Source organism: Nicotiana tomentosiformis, chromosome 1 (assembly GCF_000390325.3).
Source record: "Nicotiana tomentosiformis chromosome 1, ASM39032v3, whole genome shotgun sequence".
NCBI lineage: Eukaryota > Viridiplantae > Streptophyta > Magnoliopsida > Solanales > Solanaceae > Nicotiana > Nicotiana tomentosiformis.
The window spans coordinates 157,136,593-157,155,071 of NC_090812.1; the positions used below are offsets into that span (position 1 = coordinate 157,136,593).

General features: G+C 35.3%; 2 protein-coding genes across 2 annotated transcripts in view; one reads left to right on the forward strand and one right to left on the reverse strand.

Moving 5' to 3' along the window:
- The window catches only part of LOC104085672 (uncharacterized protein At4g22758-like), a 38,520-nt gene that overhangs the window by 11,118 nt on the left and 8,923 nt on the right, over nt 1–18,479 (reverse strand). The window lies entirely within an intron of this gene.
- LOC138891687 (uncharacterized) lies at nt 2,109–3,709 on the forward strand. The gene is made up of 3 exons (XM_070175422.1): nt 2,109–2,737; nt 2,838–2,910; nt 3,002–3,709. The coding sequence occupies exons 1-3, from the start codon at nt 2,109–2,111 to the stop codon at nt 3,707–3,709; spliced, it is 1,410 nt and encodes a 469-aa protein (XP_070031523.1).

The window sequence follows — 18,479 nt, forward strand, 5'->3', positions numbered from 1 at the left end:
CCCTGTATATATATTCTATGTATAGCTGTATATACTTTGGGGACCCCTTAAATTTTTTTCTTGGCCCCCTCATTAACGAAATTACGCCTGGAGCAATGGTCCGCCTCTAAGCATAAGCTCTGCTTCTTGTCATACGACGCGGGTTCGAAACCCGCCTTTTACTTTTTTTTTTTAAAGTTTCTTTTACTTCTTATAACTGAAATTATATACTAGTACAATAGTACTATTTATTAGTTACTAGTCAACAGTTCACTAATTTATAATTTTTTATTTCACCCTTTCTCAATTCAATTATATTTTAAATCTTTAAAAGTTATAGATAATAGTCAATACCCCAATCAAAAGCCCCAAATGTCAATTCCCTAAAGACTAAACCCTTCTCCAGTTCTTCACTTCTTCGGTTCTTCCTTAATCAAAAATCAAAGCTCGCCTCCCGTTAACTCATCTCTCAGGACGTCACTTCTTACTTCAAAATAGAGAACCCTTCTTCCTCAATCTCAATTCCACTCATTACTTTGAAAAAGTAGCAGGCATCAAATCTTTGGTTAGTGCTTCTTTTACTTTGAAACTTATTTTTTATTTATAAATTATAAGAGATTAAGAGCATGGAGAATTGGAGATGGATGTTAATTTACAGCCAGTCCACCAACTTGACCTCTTCAAAGATATTAGAGTAAAACTGTAGAAAGCTTAAAGCTTTCCAGCGAGAATAACGAGTTATATATTCATAAAGATATATTAGTGTAATAGTGCAGAGTTATCATCTAACGAGCAACAATTGGTTTAAAAATTTTTGTTCAAGAATCTCCGATAAAAGTATTCTTGGTAAACCCCAAATCTATTATTCAAATGATTTTCTTTAGGTTGAGCTTCTATTTTCTCTGAAATTTAGTGGTCTCTTAATTTTTTGCTATTTAACTTTAAGAATGGCTTCTCTTTCTATTTTTCAGACACTCTAAATTATTTAAGAATGGTTGTTTAAGAATGAATGTCTCCATATTTTTCAATTTATGTTTAAGTTTCTGATTCTTGATATACAAAAAAAAATCAATTAAGTATTTTGAGAAGCAATTTCAATTATATTGTGCTAACAACCAACACTATATTTAAAGGTTAGTGAAAATATCAAGTATTAAAATATAATTAAATTATGCAACATAGCTAGAATTTACAAGTAAATGTTAGTGAAGATATAAAGTGGTCCTTTTGTAGAGTTGTAGTATTAATATTCAATAAGTTGTATTTGTTTTATTCTTGATAAAAGGGGTGTGATTGCTCTATTTATATCGTGTTTGTTTGTATTCTTGATAGACTCTTAAATTTATTGGACTCGTTTTTTGTAGGAAGTTCTTGTTCTTATGAATTGAGATGGACGTATTTTTGACGAAGTTTAATTCTTCTCAACCAAGTTCTACTCTTAGAAACAATTCCTCTCATCTTATAGATGAGTTTGATGAGAAATTACTCAATCCCGATCCTGGAGAGAGAGTACCCATTGATAAATATAGTCCTAGAATACGGGATGAAGTAAGAAGACACTACATTCAAAATGGACCTTGCCAACCGGTTGATCATAAGTTTTCTAAAACTTTATTCGGGAATAAAATGCATCAATTTAGTCCGGGTTGGTTTAAAGATTCGTATTCTAGATGGTTGGAGTATAGTGTGAAGAAAGATGCCGTATTTTGTTTATGTTATTATTTATTCAAAAATGATTATGTTCATGGAAGCACGTGTGACTCTTTCACAAAAACGGGCTTTAAGGCTTGGAATAAAGCTTCGGAAAGACTTGCTTTACATGTTGGTCAAGTAAATTGCCTCCACCACAAGTGTTTCAACAAGATGTTAGACTTATCAAATCAATCCCAATCAATTCAAGTTGCTTTTGATAAGCAATCTGAGAAATAAATAAATGAGCACCGAATTCGTTTAAATGCATCAATCGATGTTGCAAGGTTCCTCTTGTACTTTGGATTATCTTTTAGAGGTCACGATGAAAGTGATTCTTCAAAAAATAAAGGCCTTTTTCTAGGGCTTTTGGAATGGCTTGCAAAAAGGCTCCCTTAAGTGGATAGAGTCAATTGAAACATGCTCCAAAAAATGATATGATGACTTCGCCAAAAATTCAAAAGGACATTGTGAGTGCTTGTACACAAGAAACCGTGAAAGCTATAATCAATGATTTAGATGGGAATTATTTCGAGATATTAGTTGATGAGTCCAAGGATATTTCACACCATGAAAAAATGTCCCTTGCTTTGCTGTATGTTGACAAAAAAGGTCAAGTGAACGAGCCATTTATTGGTCTTGTTCGTGTTGGTGATACCTCTGCAAAATCGTTGAAGGAAGCAATACTTTCTTTGCTTATGAAACACTCATTAAGTCCATCCAAAATACGTGGACAAGGGTATGATGGAGCTAGTAATATGCAAGAAAAAATAAATGGTCTTAAAGCTTTAATTTTGCAAGAAACTCCTTCGGCACATTGCATTCATTATTTTGCTCATCAATTACAGTTGACGCTTATAGCGGTTGCTAAAAAATATAAGGAGGTGGAAACTTTCTTTGCTATAGTTGCTAATGTGTTGAATGTGATTGGAGTATCCTTTAAACGTAGAGATAAACTTCGGGACCATCAAGCAGAATTATTGGAGCAGTTGCTAGAGAGTGGTGAAGTTCAAAGTGGGAAAGGATTAAATCAAGAACTAGGGCTTCAAAGGCCAGTGACACTCGTTGGGTATCACATTGTAAAACATTGGATAACTTTATTGTTTTGTTTGCATCTATTGTTCATGTGCTTGGGGTGATTGAATATGAAGGTTCTGAGCTAATGATAGATTGCAAGCAGAAGCCTTTTTGAGTAAAATCAATTCATTTGAATTTGTGTTCATGCTTCACTTGATGTTGAAGGTATTGTTGATGTCGAACGAGCTGAGTAAAGCTTTACAGAAGAAAAAGCAAGATATTGTCAATGCCATAATATTTCTTTAACCTTACAAAGGATAGGTTGCAACAAATGAGAAATGAAGGATGGAAATCATTAATAGAGGAAGTCTCTTTGTTTTGTGCTAAACATGACATTTTAGTGCCCAATATGGAAGAATTCTATATTCCTGAAAAGTCGAAGCGTAGGCCTTCTAGTGTTACTTATTCACATCACTTACGTGTTGAGCTTTTTTACACAGTGATTGATTTGCAACTTCAGGAGTTTAACAGTCGTTTTGATATTGTTAGTGGTAACTTGCTTCTTGGTATGGCTAGCTTGAATCCAGCTAATTCGTTTGCTAATTTTGATAAGGAAAGAATAATGACATTGGCCAAGTATTATCCAGATGAGTTTGGTGAATTGAAGCTTCAAGATCTTAGTCACCAACTTGATACTTTCATATTGCACATGAAACATGGTGACCCTAGATTCTCGGATTTGAAAGAAATTGGTGATTTGGCAAAAGCGTTGGTTGAAGCAAATCTTGTGGAGGCATATTCACTTGTAAAGTTGACTCTAATTTTACCTGTCGCGACTGCAACGGTAGAAAGAGCATTCTCATCCATGAAGTACATCAAAGATGAATTGCGTAGTAATATTGGTGATGCATTTTTAAATGATTGTTTAGTTTGTTACTTTGAAAAAGAAGTATTTGCAAATGTAACTAATGATGCTATTATTGACCATTTTCAGAGTATGAGAACGCGTCGAGTTCAAGTATAAGTGGATGATGTACTTTTGTTATATTAGTATCAATTAAAAATATTCTATAATATTGAAGTTTGTATTTTGATTTAAGTTGTGCCTTCTTTAGTTCTCTTTTTGGGACAATAGTAGATTATTGTTTGTATGTCGCGAATTGCTATTAAGGCCACTAAACTTGTTTTACATTTTAAAGTTTATTCTAGTTTAGTTCATGTGTGCGCAAGGCTGTGCAATAATTATTTTTTTGGAATACTTATTTTAAAATTTGTGTTCGTAGGTCAATTTGGGAGTATGATGAAGTAGGAGCTTGTGTTCGCGGGTCAATTGGGGAGTCTGATGAAATTAAAGCGTAAGCTCTTTTTACTTTATTGTAGTTTTTTGCTTAGCAAGTTTATATTATATAGTGGAATATGCTACTTATTTACTGGTCTATCCTAGAGTTTATATATATTCTTTTACTGGCTAATAAAGTTTTGGGTAATACACTCTAATGATAATGGTGCCCCCGTCATACTCAAATCCTGAGTCCGCCTCGGTTCAGATGAGCCCTTTTGTACCACTTTAGCTGCTGCCTTATTTCGGCCTTTTAGTATATTTACTTACCCTAGTTGACATTTTAGTTTTGCCACTAACTATGTTTGTAGATTAGAAAACGTGATATCTGACTATTACCTTAGTTAGATAATTTATACCTACACAAATATTTATATATTGTTAGAGTGCAAATTTAAAAGTCTTTCATTCTTTTTTAAACCTCTCGTACCAGGTAAAAGAGGTTTATTCTTTTTTAAATGGAAAGAGTATTGTGTAGTAGGTGAATCTTTTTATGTGAATATTATTTGTTGAATACCATTGATTAGTGGCGGAACCAAAATTTTTAATAAGAGGATTCATGATATAATAATTAAGTAAGCACAAAGAAACTAAGAGGATTCAATATTTATTTTTATAAATAAAAAAATAACTTTTACCTTTTACATACACAAAGTAAGTTTCCGGTGAAAAGGTTCAGACGAGCCCTTTTGTACCACTTTAGCTCCGGCCTTATCTCGACTTTTTTGTATATTTACTTTCCTTAATTGAAATTTTAGTTTTGTCACTGACTATGTTTGTAGATTAGAAAATGTGATATCTGACTATTAATTAATCAAAGGTTTGATGAGAAACTGTGATATCTCATTATATATTAATTAATGAATTTAAAGTTTCAATGATTAAAAGAAGGTTTGTATGAGGACGTAAGTTTATGTAAAGACGGGTAAATATTTACATGCTTCGAATATTTACATCAAATCAAATAATTTATACGTAGAAAATAACAACTGATACTTTAATTACACTGCACTCGTCATGACAGAAATATCTTTGAGCAATCATGTATTAGAATAATAATGTACAAAAATAATATTAAAAAATATAAAATCTATGTTGCGACTTGTGTTTACTTCATAAGTTGAAAATGAAGTCATACGAGGTAGGATCGACATACACTAAGCATATTTTCCTTAGATATTTTCAGTATTAGTAATTTTGAAGTATTATATTATAAATAGAGGATATACTAATGGCTGTCCTTTTTCCCACTGGCCAAACTATGGCTTGGATTTCCACTATATTGCATAGAACCTTTGTACTCCATCTGTCAAGTTTAAATAGCATAGTGGAGTAGTATATTATTGTTGAACGAGTCAAATATCTCCTTTTCTTTTACTATGATTATTATTCAAATATATTTGTAACTTAATTAGAACATTGCACTTTATTAATTAGAGTGCGAAACCAGTTGATAATAAATTAAACATCAAGAGGTGGTTATTTTTTTATTTAAGACGAACAATAACATGCAGTAGGCATATATACTAGACTAAAACCTTTACAAAACACAATTTGAAAGAACGAGAGGGTGCCGTCAAATCTCTTTAGTTCAAAATGTGCGCTGCACACTAGTTAGCAGGGTGGGAGCCGAAAAGATAAAGGATTCGTTTGAATTTAGTAGCTTTTTGTGAGGTCTAACTTATGTTTTAAGAAAAATATTTTTTTACATTCGGTAAGAATTATAAATAGGAATCCTTCGGGGTTATCCAGTTGGTTTGGAGGGTGGTCATTTATATCCTGAGATCCAATCTCCCCTCAATACCTTCTGAGTTGATCATGTCGCATAGGGCTTGCCTAATGCGATTTACATCCCCTGTGTGGTTTGCAAGCTATTACACAGGGGGCAGTTTACGCAGTGCGCACAAAGTGCTTACCACAGAGTGCACATCCGAAAGACAGAGGTTGTGACAGAGGTTGCAGCGGCTGCGAGTTTCCACTCTTACCAAAAAAAAGAAAAATAGAATTATAAATAAGGAAGTTCTTCTGCATTTGTAACACACCGAATACAGAGAAAAAAACAGTGAGCATTTCACAGGCAGTGGAATGAATGATCTTTGGAGTATTTTACTCATGTCTATAAAGTGTAAAACTTTCTTGCTATAGTGATATTACTTGCTCTTATGAGAGTCATGCTTTACCCTTATTTAGTTGCTACTTTTTTTCTAATTCTTATTGATTATCGTAACTCGTTGTTACATGATTATATATCTTGCTAATATCTTGAATATTATTTCTGGGGTCTATTAATTATTCTCAACAACTTTAATTCAAATCTTATATTTGTATTAAAAATATTTATTAAATTTGTATTAAAAGTAATTCCAAAACTTGTTTGTAATATTGATGTTTTTCCCCTAGAATTTAAAACATATAAAATTTAAATGCTAGCTCTGTCTCTACTAGTTAGTATCGCTCGAAAAGATAATATCAAGAGCTCTTAATTCTTTGTTTAGGCCTTGTTTGAAAGCCAAGTTTCATTTGTTTTTGAAAATCTTTAATATCTTGTTGTACAGTCTCCTCAGAATAATCATTGTCCAAAATAAACATTAAACACTGAGGAATCAAAGTTGAGCTGTACGATAATTTCATTTTCATCACGTTGTCTTCTCTGCTAGCACGCCAATCGTCATATCTTATTCTTGTGGCTATAAGTAAGGAAACACTCCTTACATTTAAAGAGCCTCCACTTGCTATCATATGAGAGTGAGTGATTTCACCGCTCAGCCGCGATTCGGCCGAGCATAATAACTTTGATTCGAACTATTTATTTGTTTTTAAAAATTCATGTGAATATATATAAATTATTTATTTAGAACCCAGTAACTTAAAACGATTAGAATCTCAAACTCATAAACTTGAAATTCTGAATCCGCCTTTGCGCTGAGGAGTCTTGATACGATAAATAAGATTTTTCCACTCTTGATTAGAGATTTTAGGTTCGAGCTTCGTGAGTACAAAAAATTGTGTAGAAAAGCTTCCCCTTTTTATGAACCCTACTCGTTGTTATTCCCCGTTAATAATGCTGTATTTGTAAATAATAATTCTAATTCTGTAAAATATAAATTAACGTAATGAAACAATAATAATAAATTCGAGCCCACTGAATTCACAGTGTTTCCTTAAGGAATTTAATCCCCTCCTAGTACCCAAGGTAATGGATTATTTCCTCCCAGGATAGAACGAATTACACACTGGTGTAGCGGTACTTCAAACCCCAGTGTTTCAGCGAACACAAAGTTCGGTAGCAAATCACACTTACAGTTGCTTTGTTTGAAGTTAAAAAACAATGCAGAACGAAGGAGTATATACTCAGAAAAACGTATGGAAGTTCTGAGAGGAAGGAGTGCAATGTATAGCCAATTTGTTGAGCGAATTGTATGTTGAGTTCTGAGCAATTTCTTCAACACTTGCTGCTCATATTTATAGCAGCCAAGAGGGAGTGCAAGACCAAAACGTCCACCCTTCTTGTTGGAGCAAGCATTAACTTCATGGTGGAGCAAGCACTTCATGGTGGAGCAAGCACTTCATGGTGGGAAGACCATTATCCGGCTGCCAATGATCAAATACACGGATTGGAAAATATCCGTTACAAATACGGATAATCTTACGTTAATATTTACTATTAACAAATAAATTTGGTCCAAAAAATTAATCAATCAATCGATCATTTGACCAAATCCAAATCCAAATCCAAATCCAAATCCGAATCCGAAGCCGAAGCCGAAGCCGAAGCCGAAGCCGTAGCCGTAGCCGAAGCCGAGCCGAGCGAGCGACGACGACGACGGCGCGAGGCTTGCTTTCTTCTTAACTCTTTAAGAGCTACAAGAAGAGCAATTATATATATACCCACCAAAAATGTCTTCCACTTCCAATATGGGACAATGTCTCATTGTTAAGAGGGGAAACTTAAAATTTTACTCAAAATTTCATTTTCCCTCCATTTCCCATTCACCCTCATTTTAAGAATATTCATCTTAAAATAAAAAACCTCAACAATCCCCCACATGAATGGGGAATGGCTATATCACGGAAGTATGCATGAAAAAACTGTGTGATTTACAAGCAAGGATTAATCGCATCTGGATAAGTAGGTTTCCCTTTGAACTTTCCGTAGTAAACTTATGTCGGATATACTCGGTCAATCGGTAGATTTGATATCTTTGAACCGTCGATCTTTGGTGTATACCTAGACAACCATAAGTCACACAATCAACCCTTAACCGTCTTTGGTTCTCATTGTTGTGTTCGTTTCAGCCATGAACACCGCCTGGTTTCATAAGTGCGTAGAGAACTGGCCTTACAAAGTTCTCCTTGAAGCGGCTAACACTTCACACTTACATAGGTGATTCCTAAACGTGTCATCCTGTAGATACACTATTTGATATACCCCGTATCAAATTTAGAAATCATTAAAAAGCCTTAATGCTTTATCCTTGATACTGAACATTGTCTCATCACGAGAATGGACTAAAATTTTATTTGACAATGTTGAACCGTCATTAATGACTTTGTTTGATCTTCTTGAACCTAGATCTTGGGATCTCCAGTCTTCTAGGTAGAGTTACCGCCACAATGACTTGTTCTCGGCCATAGCCCCATTCCCCTTGATGATTTCTCAACTACCTCTCTAGTTAGGCCTTTTGTAAGTGGATCCGACACATTATCACTTGACTTTACATAGTCAATCGTGATAATTCCTCTAGAGAGTAATTGCCTAACGGTTTTATGTCTTCGTCGTATATGACGAGATTTACCGTTATACATAACGCTCCCAGCCCTTCCAATTGCCGCTTGACTATCACAATGTATGCATATTGGTGCCAACGGTTTGGGCCAAAATGGAATGTCTTCCAAGAAATTCCGGAGCCATTCAGCTTCTTCACCGGCTTTATCTAAGGCTATGAATTCAGCCTCCATTGTAGAGCGGGCAATACATGTTTGTTTGGACGACTTCCAAGATACCGCTCCTCCACCAATAGTGAATACATATCCACTTGTGGACTTAGAATCAGTTGAACCGGTGATCCAATTTGCGTCACAGTATCCCTCAATCACCGCAGGGAAATTACTGTAGTGCAATTCAAAGTTCTGGGTATGTTCTAAATATCCCAAAACTCGTTTCATTGCCATCCAATGAGATTGGCCTGGATTGCTCGTATATCGACTCAGTTTACTTATAGCACAAGCTATATCTGGTCGTGTACAATTCATGATATACATTAAGCATCCCAATACACGAGCATAATCCAATTGTGATATGCTTTGGCCTTTGTTCTTTGCTAATGCAAGATTCACGTCAATTGGAGTCTTTGCAACTTTAAAGCCCAAGTGCTTGAATTTTTCAAGTACTGTCTTAATATAATGAGATTGTGACAATGCCAGACCTTGATGAGTTTTATTGATCTTAATTCCCAGAATTAAATCAGCAACTCCCAAGTCTTTCATATCAAACTTGCTATTGAGCATACGCTTTGTAGCATTTATGTTGGCAATGTCATTACTCATTATCAACATATCATCCACATATAAGCAAACAATGACTATGTGATTTGGAACATTTTTAATGTACACGCATTTATCACATTCATTTATCTTAAAACCATTTGACAACATTGTTTGGTCAAATTTCGCATGCCATTGTTTGGGTGCTTGTTTTAGTCCGTAAAGAGACTTAACAAGTCTACATACCTTCTTTTCTTTACCTGGAACCACAAACCCTTCAGGTTGTTCCATGTAAATTTCTTCCTCCAACTCTCCATTTAAGAAGGCCGTCTTAACATCCATTTGATGAATTTCAAGACCATACACTGCAGCTAATGCTATTAACATCCGTATGGACGTAATTCTTGTAACTGGAGAGTACGTATCAAAGTAGTCTAGACCTTCTCGTTGTCTATACCCTTTGACTACGAGCCTTGCCTTGAATTTATCAATAGTGCCATCATCTTTGATTTTTCTCTTAAAAATCCATTTAGAACCCAAAGGTTTATTTCCAGGAGGAAGATCAACCAATTCCCATGTATGGTTATTCAATATGGATTCTATTTCACTATTGACTGCCTCTTTCCAAAATAATGATTCCGAAGAAGTCATAGCTTCTTTAAATGTTTGAGGCTCATTCTCCAATAAGAAAGTCACAAAATCTGGTCCAAATGAAGTAGACGTCCTTTGACGTTTACTGCGTCTTGGATCCTCCTGATTATATGTACTTTCTTTTGTTTCTTCCCGAGATCGTTTAGATCCTTCACCAAACGACTCACATTCCTTTTTATACGGATATATATTTTCAAAGAACTCAGCATTATCTGATTCTATAACCGTATTATTATGAATGTCGGGATTTTCTGATTTATGAACCAGAAATCGATATGCTTTACTATTTGTCGCATATCCTATGAAAACACAATCAACGGTTTTCGGTCCTATCTTTACCCTTTTGGGTTTAGGAACTTGCACTTTTGCCAAACACCCCCACACTTTAAAATAATTCAAGTTGGGCTTCCTTCCTTTCCATTGTTCATATGGAATGGATTGTGTTTTGCTATGGGGCACTCGATTTAATATTCGATTAGCCGTAAGAATGGCTTCCCCCACAAGTTCTGTGGCAAACCAGAACTTATCAACAACGCATTCATCATCTCCTTTAATGTGCGATTCTTTCTTTCCGCAATCCCATTAGATTGGGGCGTGTAAGGGGCTGTTGTTTGATGAATAATTCCATATTCTAAACATATTTCTTCAAAAGGAGATTCATATTCACCACCCCTATCACTTCTTATCATTTTTACTTTCTTGTTAAGTTGCGTTTCAACTTCATTTTTGTATTGCCTGAATGCGTCTATTGCTTCATCTTTACTATTCAGTAAGTAAACATAGCAATATCGAGTACCATCGTCAATAAAAGTTATGAAATACTTCTTTCCACCGCGAGATGGTATTGACTTCATGTCACAAATATCTGTGTGAATTAAGTCTAAAGGATTTGAATTTCTTTCAACTGACTTATAAGGATGTTTAACATACTTAGATTCCACACATATTTGACATCTTAATTTTTCGCATTCAAACTTGGGCAGTACTTCCAAGTTAATCATTTTCCGCAAGGTTTTATAATTGACATGACCCAAACGTACATGCCATAAATCATTTGACTCAAGTAAGTAAGAAGAAGCTGAAATATTATTATTATTTTCAACAACCATTACATTTAGGTTGAAAAGGCCCTCGGTGAGGTAACCTTTTCCCACAAATATTCCATTCTTACTAATTACAACCTTGTTGGATACAAAAACGCACTTAAAACCGTGCGTAACAAGAAGTCCAGTAGAGACTAAATTCTTTCTCATTTCGGGAACATGAAGGACATTGTTCAAAGTCATGACCTTGCCAGAAGTCATTTTTAGAAATACCTTCCCATATCCTTCAACTTTTGCTGTTGAAGCATTTCCCATATAAACTGTCTCTCCGGGTTCAGCAAGAGCGTAGGTAGCAAAAGCCTCTCTAACTGCACAAACATGGCGAGTGGCTCCAGAATCAAACCACCACATTTTAGGATTTCCCACCAAGTTACATTCAGAGAGCATGGCACACAAGTTATCAACATCATCATGGTTTACTACCATGTTTGCTTGACCCCTTTTCTTGTCTTTCTTCGGAGCACGACACTCCGTAGACTTGTGTCCAGTTTTCCCACAGTTGTAGCAGTTTCCACTGAACCGCTTCTTGCTTGGGTTGTACTTCGGACCAGAAGCCTTCTTCCTCTTCTTGTTAGCTTCAACAATATTTGCTCCCATTATTGTTGAATTTCCACGGCCTCTCCTTTCAGCAGCTTTATTGTCCTCTTCGATTCTCAACCGAACAATGAGATCTTCAAGGGACATTTCCTTTCGTTTGTGTTTCAAATAATTTTTGAAGTCCTTCCACAATGGAGGCAACTTCTCAATCATTGCTGCTACTTGGAATGCTTCGTTGATTACAAGACCTTCAGCAAGTAGATCATGAATAATCACTTGCAATTCCTGGACTTGAGTAATAACAGACTTGCTATCTATCATTTTGTAGTCCAGAAATTTTGCGGCAACGAATTTCTTCATCCCGGCATCTTCAGTCTTATATTTCTTTTCAAGCGCATTCCACAATTCTTTGGATGTCTCCATGCTACTGTATACATTATACAGATTATCATCCAGTCCGCTAAGAATATAATTCTTACATAAAAAATCAGAATGCTTCCACGCTTCAATCACGAGAAAGCGTTCATTATCTGGAGTTTTATCCGGCAGATCAGGAACATCTTCCTTGATGAACTTCTGTAGACATAACGTAGTCAAGTAGAAGAACATCTTCTGCTGCCAGCGCTTGAAATCAATCCCGGAAAATTTTCCGGGTTTTTCTGCCGGTGCCAACGCCGGTGTTCGGCTTGTCGTTGCGTTGGCAGTTGCCATCGGAACAGCTTGGTTCTCGTTTTCAGTCATCATCTTTTCTGTAAAAGAATGACACAAACAAACGTTTAATACACGTTTTCAAACTGGAGTAAAAATCACGTAGATTTTAATATCCAACAAAACGCCACGAAGGCTTAACTCTCCAAAACGGGAGTACACAAACCACAAAGGTTTTAGTTTGCAGAATAATTAGAATACTACAAATACAGAAATAAATATTAAATTCCTTAAGATTGTTATTCCCCGTTAATAATGCTGTATTTGTAAATAATAATTCTAATTCTGTAAAATATAAATTAACGTAATGAAACAATAATAATAAATTCGAGCCCACTGAATTCACAGTGTTTCCTTAAGGAATTTAATCCCCTCCTAGTACCCAAGGTAATGGATTATTTCCTCCCAGGATAGAACGAATTACACACTGGTGTAGCGGTACTTCAAACCCCAGTGTTTCAGCGAACACAAAGTTCGGTAGCAAATCACACTTACAGTTGCTTTGTTTGAAGTTAAAAAACAATGCAGAACGAAGGAGTATATACTCAGAAAAACGTATGGAAGTTCTGAGAGGAAGGAGTGCAATGTATAGCCAATTTGTTGAGCGAATTGTATGTTGAGTTCTGAGCAATTTCTTCAACACTTGCTGCTCATATTTATAGCAGCCAAGAGGGAGTGCAAGACCAAAACGTCCGTAGCCGTAGCCGTAGCCGAAGCCGAAGCCGAGCCGAGCGAGCGACGACGACGACGGCGCGAGGCTTGCTTTCTTCTTAACTCTTTAAGAGCTACAAGAAGAGCAATTATATATATACCCACCAAAAATGTCTTCCACTTCCAATATGGGACAATGTCTCATTGTTAAGAGGGAAAAACTTAAAATTTTACTCAAAATTTTATTTTCCCTCCATTTCCCATTCAACCTCATTTTAAGAATATTCATCTTAAAATAAAAAACCTCAACACTCGTAACGCGAAAACAAATTAGTCAAACCAGTAAATTTCGAATATTTAATAAAAATAAAAATAAAAATAAAAAGAATGGTTCCGCCAGTACTATAATAATTCATGTAACTATGAGTAGATAGGGAAGGAGAGGCTCTTAATGTAGACTAAACTACAACTTCAACTTCGACATGAGCCACTTGCATTTTAACTTCTTTGCTTTCTTCATTTTCGTTTGTTTGTCTGGAATTTAAGTTATATACACAAGTAGTAAGAATTATTTTTCTAATATTAATACAGTTCAATTAATTATAGTAAGTTAATTTTTTATTTATAGATTTTATATTAGGTTTATTATGAAAACTAACTGGTATTATAGGTCAATTTGATATGATGACATAAAATACTTATAAACAGCTAGTGAACAAAACTTGAACTTATTTTTCTTTTTCGGAGTCAGTGGCGGATCTAGGATTTTGAATTCGTGGGTGCTTAACTTTTTTTAATATAAAGTTACTATGCATTATTACATTGTATAAGTACACAACTAGTTGAACACGCGTGTGAAAAAAGTTAAGAACAAAACTCATATTTTAATATTATAGACACCGTAAATCTGTGATGAAAATGCAATTGGCCAAATAAGAAAAAGATTGGTGGATTTTACCTTTCTGGAGGAACTGTTTATCTTTAAAAGGGATTGAACTTTGGGATTTTTTTAAGATGATTTTTTTCTTTGCTACAGAGAATTAGGTAAATTAAAAGAAAAACATAAAGCTAAAAACAAAGGTTAGCAAAAATGAAATTTAAAAAAAGTAGTATTGGGTTAAGAAAGTGTGCTTGAAAAATAAAAAGAAGAACTAATTGAGAAAAATATTTAAAAAATAAATAAAAAGAAGAAGAAAGAAAGGAGCCTTGAATAAAAGGAAATAAAATTGTTTGCTTGGTTAAAATATAATACTGTGGTGGGATGGAGTTTCGAACACCCGCCCTCAGCCAGTAGTAATCTTCCAGCACCCTTTCCTAACCGCATCACCAATCACAGTTTATGTTACCCGGGTGCTTTTTCACCTTTATATATATTTTCTTAAGTTTTCTATGGAGTTGTACCTACGTTAAGTTAATGTTAATGGGTGCTTAAGCACCCAAACTTTACATGTAGATCCACCCATGCTCGGAGCCTTTTTTTTTGGGGGGGGGGGTATAAGTAGAGAGGACTTTGTAAAGTGTATGTGGACCATTTGTAGAAGATAATGAAGTGGCCACTTAAATTTTGTGGACTTCATTTAGGCCCTCAAATATTTATGAGTTTGCTCGCTGTACAAATTTTTAGTTGGCTTTGGTCTTCTTGACCCGGTTCATTTTAAAGGGCAACCCGATACACGAAATATTTTGCGTTTACGCAGGGTTCGGGGAAGGATCGTATCAAATGGGTGTGACATAGACAGCCTACCCTGATAAAGCATCATGGCTGATTCCTCGGCTCGAATCTCTGATGTATAGGTTACACAAAGACAACTTTTATATTTGCTTTAATATCCTGTTTGGCCAAGCTAAGTTTACAACTCAGAAGTATTTTTCTAATTAACTAGCCAAACACAAGCTGCTTATTACTAAAAATAAAAAGCACTTTTAAAAAAAAATACTTCTCAAAATAAGCTGATTATAGAAGTTTGGCCAAAACGGGCTATAAGGCTCCCGTCCGACCTGGTTCAGTCTGACCTCCATTATTGGCATTTGTCAAGTGGAACATATTTTTTTGCATTTAACAGATTATGTTTGTAACACTCCGTACATTCGGACTAGGTGTGGATATGTTAAATAGGTATTAATTTGATATTTTAGACATATAAAGTCCTAGCGGGATGAGTATGGGTGAAAATAGTTATTTTGGAATCAAGACGGAGAGTGAGATGCATAAGATTCGATAAAATCGACTAAGTTTATAAAAGGTCCGTCTTCCATCAGAATTTAGTGAAACTATGTAAGGAAATAGAGAAAACTCAAAAGACGAAAGTTGTAGCCCTTTGAAATAGCTTTCGAATGATATATTGTGGAGCGGGAACGTTATGTGCGTTTTATAGAGAAGTGCGCAATATGCGCGCCCGGGTGTGCGCAGAGATGGTCACGTGCGCGGCCGCACACTTTGTGGCAGTGCTACTGCCATTCTACGCGTTCAGGTGCGCGGTTAGGCCTTCAGGTGCGCGGGGACGCACCCGGGGGGTCATTTTTAAAGCCCTACTTCGTCCCCCACACCCCAAAACATAAAAACTTGCTCTATAAAGGAAAGCTCTCAAGAACCTAACTCCTCAAAGGTCCCCCCCCCCCACACACCCCATCTAGGTAAGTTCTAATGGTTATTCTAAGTTAATTTCAATTCTCCAAAATTTTATTAACATGGGTAAATCCTTCAAATAATTAGATATTCGATTGGGACATCAATTTGAGAGACAAAAACCCTAGAACTAGAATTTAAGATGATTGGGCGTCAAAAAGGTAATATTTTCACCCTCTAATTGATTATAGCTTTGGATAAATGATTCTAGACTCTAAGTTCATGAGATATGAGTTGATGGATTTGATAGAATAGCATGAACGATTATATACTTGGGTTGTTGATTGTTGATTGTTGATTTTTGATTAAGGATGTCGTTTATCTTATGGGTAATAAAGAATGGTATTGATTATAGCAATTTAAGGTTTTAAAATTTATCTAGGAGCAAGAGAATGGGTTTTTGGGTATAGAAACACCATTAATGAGCGCTATGAGGCTTTACGCCCATAAGGTGTATGATAAAATACCTAAGTGACCAAAACATGAGTATTATTGCTAATATGGAATCCCTTTGACCTGTATTGATATAAACTAAAGTTGAAAGGGTTGGCGAATGTTGTATTATGCTCAAGAGCAGGAAGTTAAGGTATGTGAGGCTAACTCTCTATGTTTGGGAATGTTAATGATTCTCCCCACACTATGTTTCTTTTACGACGTTACTAATTATCTCAGAAGTATAGTTAAGCTTAGTTTCTTGAATAGTTACAGAACTTCTATTACCTAGCTCCATAACTCATTCATGACTTTCATTCTGAACGTTGTGAGCTCAGTGCGTAATCAATATGGACTTGGGTTTGATTCCCATGAGTCTCAGTCTAGATTACTCAGCATGTCATAAATATTTGAAGTTTCAGTTTTCATAATCAATTCAACAATACATGTCTCAGTCTAGTCCTATTCAGTATTCCAGTATCATGTAACTCAATATGATCTAGTATTTCAGCATCACATATTACATTATGATTCTCAATTTCTGAATTTAAATCCCTGAATGTTGAACACCTGTATTTGGGCTTGAGGCTGTGGTTTATATGCTTTATGCATATTTGGGCCTGAGGTCGTAGTTTATGCTTTATGCATGTTTGGGCCTAAGGCCGTAGTTGATTATTTATGCATTTTTGGGCTTGAGGTCGTAGTTATGTATACTTATACTTGGGCCAGAGGTCGTAGTTTATTCAGATAAATATGTTGTTCATCATTTAGAAGAGGGAGTATTCATATCCTTACTTCCTTTGTTTAGTTATCAGTTATCAGTTATCATTTCACTTTCAGTTTCAATAATTTATCAATTCTCAGTTATCAGCTTAGTTTCAGTTTTCAGCATTTATAATTCTTTTTTTCAGTTGCTTTACATACCAGTGCAATTCAAATATACTGACGTCCCTTTTGCCTAGGGCCTGCATCTCACGATGCAGTTATCAACTAGGATTCTCGTACCAGCTATTTGGTGATCCCCAATTCTTTTGGGGCATTATAATTACCTCACAATCTTTAGTATTTTCAGACAGTCAGTGTTTTCAGTACTTCATTAGAGGCTTCATAGACTAGTTAAACAGTTAAACAGAGTCACATGCTTTTCATGTTAAGTTATGTTGTCTACAAATATGTTTCAGAATTGTATTAGTATTTTCACACTTTGATTTATATCATTTGGACTTTCAGTATATCAACATGTATAGGTTTATCTTCGCATTCAGTTTTTTATGATATCACATGTTGATTGAGCCAGCCAGTTGGTTTTCTCGGTCACAATAGTTAGGCACCGGGTGTCGTGTTACGTCCAGGCTTAGGTTCGGGGCGTGACAAAGCTTGGTATCAGAGCCCTAGGTTCAAGAGTCCTAGGGAGTCTATGAAGTTGTATCTAGTGGAGTTTCCTTTTTGTGTGTGTAGGCCACTCATATAAATGGTTAACTACCAAGACATCCAGAATTGTCTCATTTTTTTCTACTCTAGATCATGCCATGAAGCTTAGAGCAATAGGTAACCTTCTCTTCTTATCGAATTTCCAAGCGACGGGCAAGAAAAGTCCAAGGTTCTAGAATGGATGATTTTCCTATTGGGGTATAACTATAGAGTTCAGGTTGGTAACAAATGAGATTTGAAGGTATGTTGAAAGTGGGATGCAATGGATAGTAGTACATATTAGAGCATAACCTAATCAGAAAGTACAAAAGTAGTATCATGTTTTATGGTTATCAGTTTATCTCAGTTACCTGTTATACGGTCTTTCAACTGGCAAGTTTACGGTTATTTAGTACGCCAGTATTCAGTTATATGTTTACCAAATATCCAATTTTTAGTGTATCAAAATTTCTGGTGACTTGTGAGTATACAGTGATGCATGTGGGCGCTCAAAGAAAATGTATGTAATAGTGATTATAGCGAAATCTTCGCATGTTTTAGGTTCGGATTAAGACCCAAGACTCACCGAATGGTGCATGAAGTGATTTATCAGATAGTAGTATACTCTGAAATACAAGTTTGTGTATGGCAGTGTATCCGTATGTTAGACCCCACGGTGTAACAGGTTAAGAATTCAACCGTAGCGGGCATAGAATTGATCAGTATAGTTTTGGACAGAAAAAAGCCTAAATAAAATATAACTAAGAATAATATGATATACAAAATGAGAACCAAGAGCACGCAATATTGAATTTTAGTGAATGATTTTAAGTTGTTTAGATTTATTCAAATT